This window comes from Corylus avellana, chromosome 10 (genome assembly GCF_965113065.1).
Source record: "Corylus avellana chromosome 10, dhCorAvel1.hap1.2, whole genome shotgun sequence".
Lineage (NCBI taxonomy): Eukaryota > Viridiplantae > Streptophyta > Magnoliopsida > Fagales > Betulaceae > Corylus > Corylus avellana.
In genome coordinates, this window is record NC_142499.1 from 19,177,583 (window position 1) to 19,194,722 (window position 17,140).

The following is a 17,140-nucleotide window of genomic DNA, read 5'->3' on the forward strand; positions in this document are numbered from 1 at the left end:
TAATCGCACCGCTATAACCATTTTTAAAGTATGGCCTTTTTGGCATATTTTGGATATTGGGCCTAAAATTTGACATGTTTTTTGGCCCATTATTTTTACCTTTTTTTTTAGTGCTAGTGTTAGCACTTATCTGGCCCAATTAGTTAAATTTAATTTTTTTTTTTTTTTTAAAAAAAAAAAAAAAGTCTCCATAATCAGAGACGTACGTGGAAGGTGACATTTTAAGCCCAAATAGTGTCATATCCATACACCTACTACAAAAATTAGGTAAAATAGTGACATGTAGAAGGTGACATTTTAAGTCCAAATAGTTTCATATCCATGCACCCACATTCAGCATATAAATAGTTTAAAAGCATATTGCAAACAATAAAAATTCACAACCCACTAAACTTCACAACATCAAAAAATCCATAACCCATGACAATCCTATCCATACACGTCCACATTCAGCATATAAATGAAAATTCAATCAAACTCAACACAAACACAAACAATAAAAAATCAACCAACACAACAATAAAAATAGTTTAAAAACATATTACAAACACATTCAGCATGCCATACATGCTTTAGAATAAATTCAACACCACACTCATTTGGTCTTCTAATAGCACCGAAACAAATACAAACAATGAGCAACAAATCCATTAATGATCGCAAATGAACCATAGATGAGTTGGGCATTTCTAACGGCTATACAAGGAGGTAAAATATGACAAAGGGGCACGATGAAGAGCCTCAAGAGACAATAGCAACAATCGAAGTACTGGTAAAGGAGGAGGTACCGCCAAGAATATAACACAGCATCCGTAGACCAAGAGTCTCCTCAACTAGATCAAATCATACAAGACTCGATCTTTTTATTATTAGGAAATTGGGTTTTAGAGTATTTTCAACGGCTTCCTTGTACAAAAACTTTAGATTGGTAAAAGCTTGCAGCATGAATGATGCATAGGATGTGGTGCATGATGCATGTGCTTTTTACACATGCATGCACCTTTTGGGCCATGTCAGAAGGGAATCCACATCCACGCAGCAAACGGACGAAGTTCATTCAAGGCCCACCACGATATTAGCCCTTTTTCAGCCTTCATTTGATACGTCTTTTCAAACAGTAAAATAAATAAACACTTTTTGATTAATTTTGAAAACATCAAACTTTTTTCTTTTGGGTTAAAAATTCAAAATAATAATAATAATAATAATAATAATAATAATAAAGTATGAAATTAAGGAATATAGATTAATTTTGTAAGAAATCATTTATGTATTTAATTGAATTTTGAAGGGTTTTTAAGACAATAAATTAGAGAAAATTCTTATTCCTAGGTCTTGAACTCTAGAAAAAATATGCTCAGAGGGAGACAAGAGTACAATAATGTGAGGGAAAGAGAACGAAAGATGAGAGCCATTCATTATTGCTAGCAACCAAATGCTACAGAATTCTTGTACTACCACTTGCATTTGTACTACACATTTAATTAGTAGCAATTTTAAATACTCAATTTTTATTTTATGTGCCTAATGTAACACTACTCATCATTCATTAATATATATATTTTTTTTTAATAAAGACCCATCAAAAATTAATAACCACTAACCCATTAGTCTAATAAAATAAAGGAGAAAGTCCACGTATTCCCTCAAACTACCATTTAACTGATAATGTCTCTTTTAAATTTTCAATTATAATAATGTCCTCCTCAAACTACCAAAACATTGTCAATGTTCTCTCAAATGATAAAACTACCTTTAGTAAAATAAAAATAAAAACCCTAAAACTAAAAATAAAAAAATAAAATTCAAGGAGTGGCCAAATTTTTTTTTTAAAATCCTTTTTTTTATTGGAAAACAATTAAAAAATCGATTTCTTTTATAAAAATTGAAAATTTTCGTTTTTTTTTTAAAAAAAAGTTAATAAAATTAAAAAAAAAATTAAAATTTTCATTTTTTAAATTAATTAATTTTTTTTCGAATTTATAGGAGTATTTTTGTCTTATTGGGAAATCTATAGAGTCATTTTTATCTTTTTGCTAGCCTTGGGGGGACATTGACAATGTTTATGTAATTTGGGGAGGGAAAACATTGTCACAATTGAAAGTTTGAGAGAGATATTCTCAATTTGATAGTAGTTTGAGAGAGATATGTAGACTTTACCTTAAAATAAAATTAAGTGTATAACATTACCGAGTAATGATATAAGGAGAGCCCTCTTGAATTTCGATCTATTTGTAATTTTAAAAGTTACAACACATTCGAGAGAACTTTAAAAGAACTATATTCCTCCTTATATCACTACTCATACTGGCCCATTGGGTTTCCTTTGAGATAGTACAATTTGCATTTTGTACTAAAAACAAACAAAAGATTGGTGAGTTTAGAGTTCATAGAGGATCCTCCTCCAATTAATATACAAGTGAAATCTGCCTTTTTACTCAAATCAAACATAAAGTATGGACTCCACTAGCTTAGTTTTTTGTTGTGGTTGTGATTGTGATTATTAGTGTAGTTGTTTAATTGATGGAATGTTTGACCACTTGTAATTGTTTTATTAGGCACTTAACCATTTTTTTTATTCGGTTCTTTTGCCTTTATTCACTAAGATACGCATTTGAAAAAGAAATGGTAGGCTTCGAAAATGTACAAAACCTACATAATTAGGGGTCATGTCTCATGTCTCACATATCTATAATATATGGTTGATATTATAGATATTTTTATACACTTGGTATATCTTAACAGTCTAGATGAGACAGCTTGTGATAGATTTGATGGCTCTCTTTTAAAATGAACATTTTATTTTTTTTAGGTTATATTCTTCAATTATAACTTACTAAACTTATATTTTTTAATTATTTCTTTGATACAATTTTTTTTCACCTTACTTAGTACTTACTATTGAAACCCACAAAAAAAAAAAAAAAAAAAAAAAAAAAACCTTGTTCTTTGACCTAGTCTTAGATCATCCAACTTTCACCCTTCTTTTTCTTCAACATGAAAGGGAAGCGGAAATGTTTCAGATCTTCAGCAATTTTGTTATTCAAATTAATTATTCGCAATTCAAGCGTAAAAAAGTTTATTCACCTGTCCCAACAAATAAATAAATTACTCAAACAAGTGAACTCCATAACAATTCTCTTATTTTTTTTGTTAGTTAACAACTCAAACAATAAAATTACTTAATATCTTTATCGGAGGGGAAAGAATGATTGTTACTTAATATCTTTATCGGAGGGGAAAGAATGATTGTTTGCTAGTGGCCATAGAGCCCGCTAACACAGTGAGAGAGACGTGAGAGGAAGTAGGGTTTGAGTGATTGAGTGTATGGTAGATTTTTTTTTGTTTTTGTTGACGTAGGGTAATCTAAACAATCACCGACCCTATCGCAACAAAATTAGGGTTGAACAAGTTGGGAGTAATCCCCTTCCCCACTTGAGTTTTGGTAAAAAGTCGTACTCGTGACACTGACACAGGTTTGCTATGAAGGTAGCACGGATTGTCAGTGCCTCCACTTTCATCGCTTTCCATCCAAAGTTAATAATGGATGGCTCCTCGACCCCAAAAAAAAAAATAATAATAATAGATGGCTCTATTTTATCTCCTCCCGAAGTTTCAACGTCACAGTGCTTTCAAACCAATAATTCCACAACTCTGTTACAACAAAAAATAAATAATAAATAATAATAATAATTCCACAACTCCATTTCTATATATATATATATATATATTATGTATATATTTTTACCTTTTCTTTTTAAAAAATGATCCAATTTTAAATGTTTTGTTGAATTTTAAAAAGTGATTAAATTGAATTTTTTTTTCTGAGTTTATTAAAATTTGTTTTTTTGGTTTGTATGTCCTCAAGTCTGTTTGCCATATATATATTAAAAATTATTAAAAATCTAACTTCTTGAATAAAAGAAGATAAGTATACGTATCAACTAGCTAGGGAGCTACATTTAATCATTTATTCATTAAGAGCATCTTTGTCAATTTGTTAGATGTGACCCTCGATTAAAAATTATCTGACACTCATATCAGACACATACAAGAATTGTCACGGATGATTTAGACATCCAAGAAAATTACATTTGAGAATGCCCTTGCAATGGAAATGGAAAAGCATAGAAATTACTGTCTAGTTGAGAAAGTTATGATGAAATGAGCTGTGGCTAGGGATGTGATTCGCAGGAATATGCTAAAAATTTGAAAATTGATTAGGACGGTGACATTCAAAGAGTTAAACAAAACATATATCAGATTTGGATAAAAGAAATTTCAAATTGTAGCTATGATATTGTTTTGTTAGAGCAACATACTCTAATTATTTATTTTTAAATGAATAAAAAAGAAGAAGCATTGTTATAAAAAAAAAATATATATATATGGTAGGGGTTCAACTGAGCCATATAAGACTCAACTTTTATTTATATGGCACAAATCTATATAAGAGTTGTGTTAAATTCAAAATTAAAATTTCAAAAAAGAAACAAAAATTAAAACATATGTGCACAAAAATTGGGTCTTAGATGGGGCTATCATATCTCAAAAATATATTTTATAAAAAATTAATGGCCTTGTTTCCACGAAGTTATTATTGAGATAAGTCATATCATATTGTATGTAATAACGTAATAAAAATTGTATTTTAGACTATATGCTTACATCAAAATGCTAGATGTTTTTCTGGTTCTAAGTGAATATTATTTTTTAAAAATTAGGTGAGAGAAATAAGGGTCGATTTTTTTATATATTTTTTATTTTAAAAAATAATAACAATCTAGTTCTAATAGAACACAAGAAAAACACCTAGCATTCATTTTTTTTTTTAATCTAATTAAGACTTCATACACGTAATTTATTATATTTGAAACTCTACTACCTAAAATAGTTTCGAATATATTCTATTTGAAACTCCACTGCCTAAAATAGTTTTTTTTTTTTTTTAAGTAACCTAAAATAGTTTCTAATGCAACTATCTTTCTTTTATATATATATATATATATATATATATATGAGAGACAAAAATTTTCTCAAGTAATTATTTTTTAGTCGATTTAAAATAATGTAAAATGTTTATAATTAATTAAAAAATATTAAAAAATTGAACGAAAAAGATAATTAGTTAAAATTTCAATTATATATTTTTTAAAAAAAAATACCACTTTGAGTTATTATATTTGAATCCTCGATAAAGGTGCAAACCGCAAATAAAGGATCATTTGAGTGACACGAAATACTAGTTCGAATGCCAAATGGTCGGTACGGAGCCAGTGGTCAATAAAGGTAAGGTGAGATAACCCTTACAAAGGCGTCCGCTAATCACAACTGTCCATCTGATCGACCTTCTGATTCTAATGATAATAAGGGGCCGTGGAGAACCCTGGAGAAGGCGTACACTTCGAGAACACACCAGAAACACCCTCTACGTATACGGAACCTACACCCCATGGATAATCACGAGCAATATCTAGCCACGTGGACGGTGGATATCCCACCCTCTCTCTCCTCCACCACGTTATAAATTGAGGTCATGGGTCTCTTCAGAGAGCTCGTGCTCAAGAGTCTGATAGAATATTATCCTAACCCTCGAATACATCGATCTTCAGTCCTGCTTCATTTCTTTCCCGTGAAAAAAATGTCGTGCTGTGGAGGAAACTGCGGTTGCGGATCTGGCTGCAAGTGTGGCAGCGGATGTGGAGGGTATGCCTCTGTTCAATTCAAAATTTAAGGATGTTTTGATGTCGCAAAAATGATGCTCTGTTTTAATTGTGTTTGAAAAAGGTGATAACTTTGCATGTTTGGATAAGAGGTTGATGATCCTAGCTAGTTTTTGGAATTCTTTTTTTTTTTTTTTTTTAATTATTTCTTTGTTTAACATCTGAGAAATCATGGGTTTAAGTTATTTTCTGATAATGATGCTGCAGATGCAAGATGTACCCTGACATGGGCTACACAGAGAAGACCACCACCGAGACCCTTGTTCTTGGTGTTGCTCCCCAGAAGGCGTATGTTTTAATTATTATAATCTTTTTAATTATTTTCTCATAATTTTAATTATAAAAAAGATGGTTAAATTGTCATAATTTTGGATGATGCAGACACTTCGAAGGAGCTGAGATGGAGGTGGGAGCCGAGAATGGCTGCAAGTGCGGATCGAACTGCACCTGTGACCCATGCACTTGTAAATGAGAGAGAAATCGTAGCCTATGAAGCAGAGACGGCCTTTGACTTTGAAAACTAATAAATAGCGATTATATATATATAATATAATATATATGTGCGTGTTTCGTGTTATAAGGTGTTTTTAGAAACTCCTTTTGAAATTAGCCTAATAAAGTAGCCGTGGATCTGTCTTTCTGCAAATCTTACTAGTCTAAGGTTTGCTCCAAACCATGGCTACTTGGTGCATGTTTTCTTTGTATAAAAATAGCAGTGGTAATTTATGTATGATGCGAGTCTCTGCTGCGATGGGGTAATTTATGTATGTGGGAGGAAGAGAGTTTTTTGATTATCGAATGGAAACTCTTTCTTCTATCTGAGATTTTATTTTTTGGATGGGTTTGATTGATTTATGACTTTGATTAGTTCTTAAACAAACAGTTATAAAAGCAAGATCATGGATAATGCAAAAAAGTCAAGCCTCCCGCAAATGAAATGTGATTATTTATAGGATGTAATTATTATTTGATTTTCAAGTGGGATTTCAAGTGGTGGTGGTGGTGGTGGTTGGAACATAATCCTCTTCAAGGATCCTCCTTAATTTAGAGAATATTCAGTTCATGGTTATGATTTCTTATCAAAAATTTTATGGTCACAAATGAGACAAATATCTTATTAATAAAAATAATAATAAAATATTATTTTAAATTAAAATAAATTAATAAAAAAAAAAGAAAGGGGTGGCCAGGTCAAGCTAGCCTCATTTTGGGTAGGAGTTGAGCTACCCTCAATAACAGGCCAAGGGGTGGTTCAGCTTCTCTTTTGTAGCCGAACCATCCTCAAGAGCCTTGGCTAGGCCAAAGGTAGCTTCGGTCACTTCAAACCGATCTGGGGTGGCCCAGGAGAGGCGGCCACCCCCAAGAGCCTTGGGGGTTGGTTCAGCCACCCCCCTCTTTTTGCAAGATGGGGGTAGTTCGAGGAGGTGGTTCGGCCACCCCATGGCCGGTCAAGCCAAACTTTTTTTTTTTAATTTTTTTAATTTAAAATAATATTTTTTTATTATTTTTATTAATGGTATATGTGTTTTATTTATGCTATATAATTTTTGAAAAAAAATCTTAACCATAAAATATTTTTGAGTTCATAATAGATTGAAAATGATCATGTTCCGTGGTGGTTGAGATAATGTTCCGTTGTGGTTGAGATAATTAAATTATGAAAGTGAATCTATAAACTGTAGGAGTCAGATGATGATATGATTAATTCAGTTGAGAATATCTAGAAGATAGGATTGAAAGTCGGTTGCCATTGTCAACTTATATCAGATCCACGAATCATTTCAAATAAATAACTAATAAAACAAATTCCAGACTAAATTTACATTCAATAATCTCAAACCTCCTCGGGCTGCGTTACATGGTTGATACAAATACATATAAAACACACAGAATATTAATAAATCTCTGAACAACTAGGAGTTGAATCTTCTGGTCTATCAAGAATCCCTCTTGCAGCTCTGGTGAACAAGTTGTGAACCTATAAAAGTTTTTTTTTTTTTGGGAGTGCATCAGTAATAAAAATCATTTATCCTGTTTGTAGCCAAAATTTTCTCTCTCAATTTACAATGATATCAGGTTACCTGCTTGGATGAAAGGCCTATCTTCTCCAAATCACTCAACTGCAACAATGTCAGATATATACAGATAAAGCATTACTTGTACTGTACAACCTAGGTAAGCTGGAATTTGATGCTTAAAGCTTAGTAACTTCTCTTACCGATTTGAATGGGCTTGTTTCTCGGAGTTCAATTATGTACTCTGCCCTTTTTATTCCGATCCCCTACAATAATGTTCAAAGGAAGAGGGTTAAAAAAACAAAAGATATCTGATCAGTGGCATGGGAAGATATTAATTGGCTAAAATATACCTTTAACTCTAGCAGCTCCTCTCTGCAATCATAAAAGTCAAATGACAAGCTCAGTACTTAACAATTCACAGAAAGCAACTTGAGAAATGGAAAATAGAAATCAATTAGTAGCAGAACTTACTTGCTGGCCGTATTTAAGAAGTCAATATACTCTTGAATAAGATAGCTCTGCACAGAAGAATTTCAGGGGTGAGAATCATATTTTTAAGAGCCCAAAGAGAAACACTGCATTGAATTTTTTTTTTTTGTATCTACCTTCAAATTGGAGCTCTGTGCATTGAATTTATCAAGTGGGGTGCCAAATATTTGCAGCTTGTTTGCAGAGGTCTCAATGAAAGGTTTTTTGGGAGTAATTGGCTCAAAGAAATCTGGGCACGTTTGGTCTGTGGATGAGAGTCCCTCAAGGGGTTTTTGAGTTATATTGGTGTCTATTTGGGAAAGAACTTTTCTTGAAGAACTCTGCAGTGCATTTGTCTTCTCAGTAACTGGGGATGACCCAACACTCTTGGCAGCAGCTGTCATATTCTCCTCTTTATCAGATGCTTCATCTATTCAAACATACAAGTTTTAAGCATTAAAAAAATCCAATTACTGTCACGAAGAGCAAAATTCTACAAATATTATTACAATTTTATCAATCTCTCATAGTGACATACCGGGCAAGTAAGTATTTGACAGAATTCCATCGGCAGCAACCTCAACCTCTTCCTTATTTGACATGCCAGCAACTTGCCCAATCTGCAATGGAACTATAATTAATATGCATGGAAGTGGAAAATTTCAGATTGTTTCGCTTCTCTACATACTAAATATGCAAGAAAATTAAACTAGATGAATTTCAGCAGAGTCTTATCTGTTAGGGATGGACACACCCTTGACTCAATGGTTGTGCAAACTCCACAGAATAATAATGGAATGATAAATGCAAGAGATCAACACACAGTATTTACGTGGTTCGGCAGTGGGCCTACATCCACGGGACTAACTCCGATTAATCCACTATAAACAAGTTGTTTAATCCACTATAAACAACTTGAATTAATACAAGAGTAAAATAATACAGAAAGAAACAACCTCTGTTGAAACTAATATACACTCTCAATGGTGTATTAAAACACCCTTTTCTTAACTCTCTCTCTGGAGTATAATTGAAGCTCTCCTCTCCTAGCTTCTCTTCTCGTGTGTTGTTGATCATCATCAATCATCATTTGAGGCATAAGGTTCCTTAGCTATTTATAGCCAAAATTAGAACCATCTAGATGATGAACTTAGCCCCCAAGTTAGAACCATCTAGATGAATGAACTTGGCCTCCAAGGTAGAACCATCTAGATGATGAAGACAAATTGAGAACCTTCTAGATGGATAGAAAACCATCTAGATAAATCTTTGAAGAGAACCTTATAGATGAATGGAGAACCATCTAGATAAATCTTTGTATAACTTGCTCCATTTTGTTTAATCAAAATCTTATCTTAAGTAGGAAAAAACCTTGTCGACAGCCAACAAATCTCCCCCTCCCTACTTAGAGGAGCAAGCCACGACTAACTTCACTCACAGGAAGTTTAAACCGGCTAACTGGGAACATAGCTCATGCTTCCCAGTCAGAACCACCTTAGTCAACATATCAGAGGGATTCTTTTCTGTATGGATCTTTTCAAGCTTCATTTGCTTCTTGTCTATCACCTCACGTAGCCAATGATATCTCACATCAGTATGCTTCGTCCGAGAATGATAAGTAGTATTTTTGCTCAAGTTTATAGCACTTTGACAATCACAAAATACCATATACTCATCTTGCTTTACTCCAAGCTCAAGAAGAAATCTCTTCATCCATAGCATTTCCTTGGCAGCTTCTATAGTGGCAATGTATTCCGCTTCTATAGTTGATAATGCAACACACTTCTGGAGTTTTGACTGCCATGAGACAGCTCCCCCCTGCAAAGGTAAACATATATCCGGAAGTAGATTTTCTGTTATCTAAATCCCCTACCATATCAGAATCAGTAAAGCCTATTAACTCTGGTTTGGAACCACCATACATTAAGCATAACTTGGAAGTACCCTTCAAATATTTAAAGATCCATTTCATAGCTTCCTAATGATCTTTGCCTGAATTTGAGAGAAATCTGCTGACCGTGCCTACAGCATGTGCAATGTCTGGTCGTGTGCACACCATGGCATACATAAGACTCCTAACAGCTGAGGAGTAAGGAATGACCTCCATTGCTTTCTTCTCTTCCTCTGTACACAGACATGAGTTTCTACTAAGCTTAAAGTGATTAGCAAGTGGCGTGCTAAGTGGTTTAGCATTTTTCATGTTGAATCTTTCAAGCACCCGTTCAACATACTTCTCTTGTGACACCCACACCTTCTTGGCTTCTTTGTCACGTATGATTTGCATACCCAAAATCTGTTGAGCTGGCCCTAAGTCTTTCATGTCAAAGGACTTGAACAACTCCTTTTTCAAGTTGCTAATCATTTTTGCATCTTGCCCTACCATCAACATATAGCAAAAGGATAATGAAGTTACCTTCATCGAACTTCTTGAAATAAACACATTGATCTGCCTTAGTCTTGTTGTACCTGTGACCCACCATGAATGAGTCAAACTTATTGTACCATTGCTTGGTGCTTACTTGAGACCATACAGACTTTTCTTCAATTTGCAAATCAAGTGCTCATTTCCTTTTACTTCAAAACCTTCGGGCTGTGCCATGTAAATCTCTTCCTTCAAATCACCGTGAAGGAATGTAGTCTTTACATCCAATTGTTCAAGCTCAAGATCCAAGCTAGTTGTCAGACCAAGAATGACTCTGATAGAACTCATCTTCACAACTAGAGAGAAGATCTCATCAAAGTCAATGCCTTTCTTTTGTGCAAAGCCTAAACTACTAACTGTGTTTTGTACTTTGCTAGCTTTCCACTGCTATCCCTTTTCAGCTTGAACACCCACTTGTTCTTCAGTGCTTTTTTGCCTTTAGGAAGTTCTACCAACTCATAGGTATCATTTTTCTGCAGAGAATTCATCTCTTCTTGCATGGCTTTTACCCAGCAGATTTTATCCTTATGAGATTGTACTTCTTGGAAATTCTCTGGCTCTACCTCTCCAGTAAGCAGAATATATTTTGAAGTAGGATATTTGAATGACGGTCTATGCTCTCTCGTAGATCTTCTAACCTGAGATCTTGAATCTTCATGATCATGAGAATGCTCCCCTTGCTCAGTATCCTCATCATTATCAAGGAACTCTGGCTCATCACTGGGAGTCAATTCTGGTGTAGCATCATGCAGAACTTCCTCGTCTGGAGTATGCTGAGAAGGACTGGAAGATAAATCAACTATATCTTCAATCGCAGCTTTAAACTTCTCAGGTTTATCTGCATCACCATAGAATTGGTCTTCATAGAAAACCACATCTTGATTTATGACAATCTTCCTCTTGATTGGATCCCATAGCCTGAATCCAAATTCTTCATTTCTATAACCCAGAAAAATACAGGGAAGTGGCTTGTCATCAAGCTTCAACCTATTCTCCTTTGGAACATGTGCAAAAGCCTTGCACCCAAAATACCTTTAAATGAGAATATGAGACATCTCTTCCACTCCATACTCTCTCCGGTATGTCGAAACCCAAAGGAACTGAAGGTGAATGGTTGATTAAATAGTAGGTCGTCAGAGTGGCCTCTCCCCAAAATGACTTGTGTAATCCAGCCATTTTTAGCATGCATCTAACTCTTTCTACAATGGTGCAGTTCATCTCTTCGCAATACCATTGTGTTGTAGGGTGCCTAGCACAGTCTTTTCATGCCTTATTCCATGCTCTGAGCAAAAGCTTCTGAACTTCTTCACAGTATATTCTCCTCCGTTGTCAGTACGGAGACACTTCAACTGCTTTCCAGTTTCTCTTTCAACCATGGCATGAAATTGTTGAAAGATATCAAAGACTTGACTTTTGTCTTTAATAGATAGACCCACACCTTCTTTGATGCATCATCAATGAATGTGACAAAATATCTATTGCCACCCAAGGTTGGAACTTCGATAGATCCACAAACATCTGAGTAGACCCTCCCCAAAATAGTAGATTTCTTTTGTGAAGACGTTGCAAAAGAAACTCTATGCTGCTGCCCGAATAAACAATGTTCACATGGATTAAGAGCTTTACCTTTGTCAACAAGAATGCCAAAATCTGCAACCCTTTCTCACTCATGTGACCCAGCCTTTTGTGCCATAAATTTGGAGATGAACTATCTTCCACAGCGAACAACTCATCACGACACACCTTCATATGTGTCTTGTATAATGAACAACTCATCAAGTCTTGTTGTATAATGAACAACAAGACTTGCCTTTAGCCACCACCAAAGATCCCTTGGTGAGCTTCCAAATTCTTTTGCCAAAGTAACTTTCATACCCTTCTTTATCAAGAATATTCCCAGATACGAGATTGAGACGCAGGTCGGGAATATGTCGAACATCCTTCAAAATCAATGTACACCTACATTGGTTTGAACACGAATGTTACCAACTCCAACTATCTTCAAGTTGCTAGTGTTACCCATTCTTACCATACCAAAGTCATCTGCTTTGTATGATGTGAAGATCTCCTTGTTAGGAGTAGCATGGTAAGAGGTAGCGGTGTCTACAACCCACTCCTCATCATTACCCGCAACATGCAAACAATCCCCAGCGCTATAAGATAGAACTACCACATCTTGCCCCGAGCAAGTGGCAATTATATTCTTTTCATCATCTTTTCTTTGGCTGTAGTCAGCTTGGTTTTGCTCTCGCTTCCAAGCATAGCAATTTCTCTTCATATGACCCTCCTTGCCGTAATGATAACATTTTCTTCTTTCAATAGACCTCTCTCTTGACTTTGACCTCTTTTTGGATTACCCGCAACATGCAAAAACCTCTGTTTTTGCTTCTGCCCTTGTTCTCTGTGACAAGAGCTTGTGCACTGTCTATCCCAGCAGCCTGCCCTCAAGAAAATCATTCAAATGGTCAGAAACTGAAACACCCTCCTTAATCTTCAAGTTAACAAGTTGTCGAATCAAGAAGGCTTTGTTTACGGCTATCTTTCGCTTGTATCTTGTTGTCAGCTTCTTCCACAATTCACAAGCATTGGTTTCATCGGAAATATGATGGTAGACTTTGTCATCCACCCATTGCCGGATGAGACCAACTACTTGTAAATTTAATTTCTTCCACTCAGCATCTAAAGTCTCCTTTGGCTTGGTTGTGTTTATAGTAAAGAATATCTAACATCTTGCCTTCCCAAAGCAGCCAATTGCTACCATTTAGGCTTATCATTCTGTTGCTTGTACCTTCCATTAAAATTGCACAACAATTTCAAATGAAAAACGTCGGTGAATAGTACTGTATTACCGTCAGCCTGGCTCTGATACCACTTGTTAGGGATGGACACACCCTTGACTCAATGGTTGTGCAAACTCCACAAAATAATAATGGAATGATAAATGCAAGAGATCAACACACAGTATTTACATGGTTCGGCAGTGGGCCTATATCCACGGGACTAACTCCGATTAATCCACTATAAATAACTTGTTACAGTGGTGTTTACTCAAGTTATGCAAAACTTGAGTTAATACAGGAGTAAAATAATACAAAAAGAAACAACCTCTGTTGAAACTAATATACACTCTCAGTGGTGTATTAAAACACTCTTTTCTTAACTCTCTCTCTGGAGCTCTCCTCTCCTGGCTTCTCTTCTCGTGTGTTGTTGTTCATCATCAATCATCATTTGAGGCATAAGGCCCCTTGGCTATTTATAGCCAAAGTTAGAACCATCTAGATGATGAACTTAGCCCCCAAGATAGAACCATTTAGATGATGAAGACAAATTGAGAACCTTCTAGATGGATAAAGAACTATCTAGATAAATGTTTGAAGATAACCTTCTAGATGGATGGAGAACCATCTAGATAAATCTTTGAATAGAACCTTCTAGATGAATGGAGAACCATCTAGATAAATCTTTGTATGATTTGCTTCATTTTGTTTAATCAAAATCTTATCTTAAGTACGGAAAAACCATGTCGGCAGCCAACATTATCTTCACCTGGAGCTAATAAACACTTTATACAATCTATCTTCTAAATTATAAACAATAATCCTGAAAACTACCAAAATAGTATTCAAATTCTTACCTCCAAGCAAGCATCCACTGGACCTTCATTGTTAAACAAATTCATGACAGGCTCAGGTATAATAAACCTGCACATATATTGCAATTAGGCAATGAGGAGTATCACTTCAGCCTGCGATGAGAAAGATTCAATTAATTACCCCATACCTTTCTTTTGCCTCAGAAGCACCTCGGTTGGTTGAAGCCTTTGCTTTCACAGAGCTGCGAAAGATACTGGGTTTCTTAACAGAGCTAACAGAACTGGGAGTTTTTCCCATAAAAGGAGAGTTGAATGCTCCAAATCTTTGTGCACTCTTTGTCTTGCCTTTAGATTCAAGCCAAGCGCGCAGCTTGGCCTCCATGTCCATTTTATCCCTTGGGGTCTCTAGCTTATGAGCTGAAGATACGAAATTGGAGATGTGCCGGGAACGAGCAGCCAAGCTGACAGTATGAACAGATTCCTGGTACTCTCCCGGATTCTATAATCAAAGAAATAAGGTTTCATTGAAATTTCGGTACAACCATATGATAACCTGTAGATCAACAAGAAAAAGAAAAGAAAAGGCAAGTAGAAGTCCATACCAGGCATGCAACCATTATAGCACGGCTTGTTCCACCAAGAGAGTCCTGCAATATTCGGGTCAATTTGCTTTCTCTATAGGGCACGCGTGGTTTGTTATTGTTCAGTGCATAAATCACATTTGACAATGCGAATAAGGACTGGTTGATCTTCCCACTCTCTTGGAGACGAATCCCTTCATTGAAGGTCCTTCTATTATCTTCATTACCTGGTTAAATCAGCATACAAATCAAAATAGGGAAGACCACCAGATACACACACCCACAGACATAAACAACCTACACCCCCACAGTTAGGGGTACTAATTAGTTTTCACATGTTGGGTTTAGTCCGGTATAAAATTATTAATTCAACGGGTCAAATTCTTTAATTTTAAATTTTGTATTGGGTTCGTGCCGAATTGACAAGTCGTGAAAAAAATTGAGTCGTTGCCCATAGCCACTCTCACAGCACACCCACACACGCATACACACAGAGATGTCTGAATATGACCAGAGAAGGTGTGGAAGTAACCTGCCAAGTCTATGAGGTTGAGCTTCCCAGTAACAGCAGCCACAGAGCCATCACCTGAAGGAGTGGAAACAGAAATCACAAGAACCCCGTGGCTCCGGCTAGAGACATCGTTGAGATCCGTGTGGGCAACTTTCCGCCTCTGAACTCCACAAGAAAATGCCTCATAGAATTCGGACATCGACTTTACAGGGACCCGAGATAGTCCCCGAAGATGAATTTTCCCATCTTTATCATCCAAAATCGATATTTCCTTCGCTTTGAGCTCTAAAAGATCATAACACCTGTCCATATATACCTCGTAGTACGAGATCTCTGCTGTGCTTCCTGTGCTTTGGCACAATGGGAGAATTGTAGACATGGCCAGCGGCATCAGACCTGGCTGCTCATCAGTGCCCTGCAACATCAACCATGTCCTGATTAATAAAGCAGAAAATTTCAAATTTCAAAATTTCACAATTTATTTTCACAATTTATTTTCTTTCTCTTGATTTCTCGGTAACCTGCATGGTATAAGTCTTTCCACTGCCGGTAGCCCCGTAGGCAAACACCGTTGCATTGCAACCATGGAAAATTCCAGGAATCAAAGGGCTCACTTCTTTGTAAAAGATCCGACCCAAATTGTTGTCCTCCTGGCCAAAGAAAGAGTCCAACCGATAGCACTCGTTTCGGCTACAACCATAAAGAAAACAAATCCATAGTAAAAATCAAAAACCCTAAAATTTTCCTCACAGATTTAAATTTGGAAGGCATGAATTATTTACCTGGTATCCTTATCTTTGAGATAAACGGCGACTTCTTCACCGTACTCGGAATCTTGATCAAGAACTGAAACGCATGGTGTACGGTCATTGTTCTTGTCGGAGATCTCGTGGGGGAGAAAGGGACGCACCCTCACAATGACTCTGACCTTGGAGATGGAGTTGGGGTTCATGGTCTTTGAAGGAGTAGGAAAGATTTTACAGTTCGGGCTACAGAGAGCAAGAGAGAGATACAGAACAAACGAGAGAGGTTACCTAGAAATGGATGTTGGCGACCGTTGGACCTCCTTTTATTTGAAATCTTAACGGTTAGATATCCTTTTGAAACAGTGTTTTCAAAATCAAAAACAAAAACAAAAAAATTGAGAATTAGATGAGCGGTAAGAACATTATGGCTCGTGGTGTGCTATTATTTTATTTTATTTTTATGAGAAATATTGAGTGTTCTTCTAGTGTTCTCTTAGTGTCATTCTAAATGTGATGTGACTTTTAAAATCGCCAATAGATTAAAAGTTAATAATGATAATTTCAAATTCAACAGTAATTTTAAAAGTCATGTCACAGTTAAAATGATATTAAAAAAACATTAGAAGAACACCTAACATTTTTTTTTTAATATTTATATATTAGGTGGGTTGAAAAATATTGAGTAAAGTTGAAAAATTTTGAATTGAGTGGTAGTGGTGTCAAATCAAACTGAAAAAGAGTTTTAAAAAAAAAAAAAAAACAAGTATTTGCTTAGTTTTTTTTTAGTTAATTTTTATTTTTTTATTTTACCTGTCCGTTGTTTTAAGAATCGAGATATTTAGCAATTAGATGTCCAAATAAGAGAGTTTCTATAAAACTCACATACTCGAATAAATGATTAAAAAACCTAAAATTAATTTAGAAAAATAAATCTCATACAAAACTACATCCTTTTCCTACTTTACAATCACTGTTAAAGAAGCCGACTAGAATAACTATGCTTCAAAGCTGGTAATTGTTGAAGCAGAAGGGAGAAAGAGAAAACAAAAGGAAAATGCATAATTCAGTTGGGATTGCCA

At 35.3% G+C, this 17,140-nt stretch overlaps 2 protein-coding genes across 3 annotated transcripts; one reads left to right on the forward strand and one right to left on the reverse strand.

The window, feature by feature from the left end:
* Positions 1 to 5,546: 5,546 nt before the first annotated feature.
* LOC132162095 (metallothionein-like protein type 2) lies at positions 5,547 to 6,545 on the forward strand. The gene is made up of 3 exons (XM_059572344.2): positions 5,547 to 5,706; positions 5,931 to 6,011; positions 6,105 to 6,545. The coding sequence occupies exons 1-3, from the start codon at positions 5,642 to 5,644 to the stop codon at positions 6,193 to 6,195; spliced, it is 237 nt and encodes a 78-aa protein (XP_059428327.2). The 5' UTR covers positions 5,547 to 5,641; the 3' UTR covers positions 6,196 to 6,545.
* Positions 6,546 to 7,460: 915 nt separating this feature from the next.
* On the reverse strand, positions 7,461 to 16,372 carry LOC132192010 (ATP binding microtubule motor family protein). Of its 2 annotated transcripts, none has more exons than XM_088511180.1 (13): positions 16,098 to 16,372; positions 15,837 to 16,005; positions 15,337 to 15,730; positions 14,826 to 15,031; positions 14,412 to 14,722; positions 14,266 to 14,332; positions 8,748 to 8,829; positions 8,347 to 8,633; positions 8,213 to 8,259; positions 8,092 to 8,113; positions 7,942 to 8,004; positions 7,805 to 7,843; positions 7,461 to 7,701 (listed from the first exon to the last, which is right to left on the reverse strand). In XM_088511180.1, exons 1-13 carry the CDS (start codon positions 16,265 to 16,267, stop codon positions 7,618 to 7,620), a joined length of 1,941 nt encoding a protein of 646 aa, XP_088367306.1. In that variant the 5' UTR covers positions 16,268 to 16,372; the 3' UTR covers positions 7,461 to 7,617. The 2 variants fall into 2 exon arrangements, with proteins under 2 accessions (XP_088367306.1, XP_059463167.2); XM_059607184.2 differs by having other exon boundaries at positions 8,347 to 8,639.
* Between the last annotated feature and the right edge of the window lie 768 nt (positions 16,373 to 17,140).

Bases quoted from the DNA above. Each gene is read 5' to 3' on its own strand.
- LOC132162095 (XM_059572344.2), top strand. From the start codon at position 5,642: ATGTCGTGCTGTGGAGGAAACTGCGGTTGCGGATCTGGCTGCAAGTGT. The intron at 5,707-5,930 runs GTATGCCTCTGT...ATGATGCTGCAG, and splicing joins TGTGGCAGCGGATGTGGAGG to ATGCAAGATGTACCCTGACA. The intron at 6,012-6,104 runs GTATGTTTTAAT...TGGATGATGCAG, and splicing joins GGTGTTGCTCCCCAGAAGGC to ACACTTCGAAGGAGCTGAGA.
- LOC132192010 (XM_059607184.2), bottom strand. From the start codon at position 16,267: ATGAACCCCAACTCCATCTCCAAGGTCAGAGTCATTGTGAGGGTGCGT. The intron at 16,006-16,097 runs GTAAATAATTCA...TTATGGTTGTAG, and splicing joins CTCAAAGATAAGGATACCAG to CCGAAACGAGTGCTATCGGT. The intron at 14,723-14,825 runs GTATGGACTTCT...CTTTGATTATAG, and splicing joins CTATAATGGTTGCATGCCTG to AATCCGGGAGAGTACCAGGA.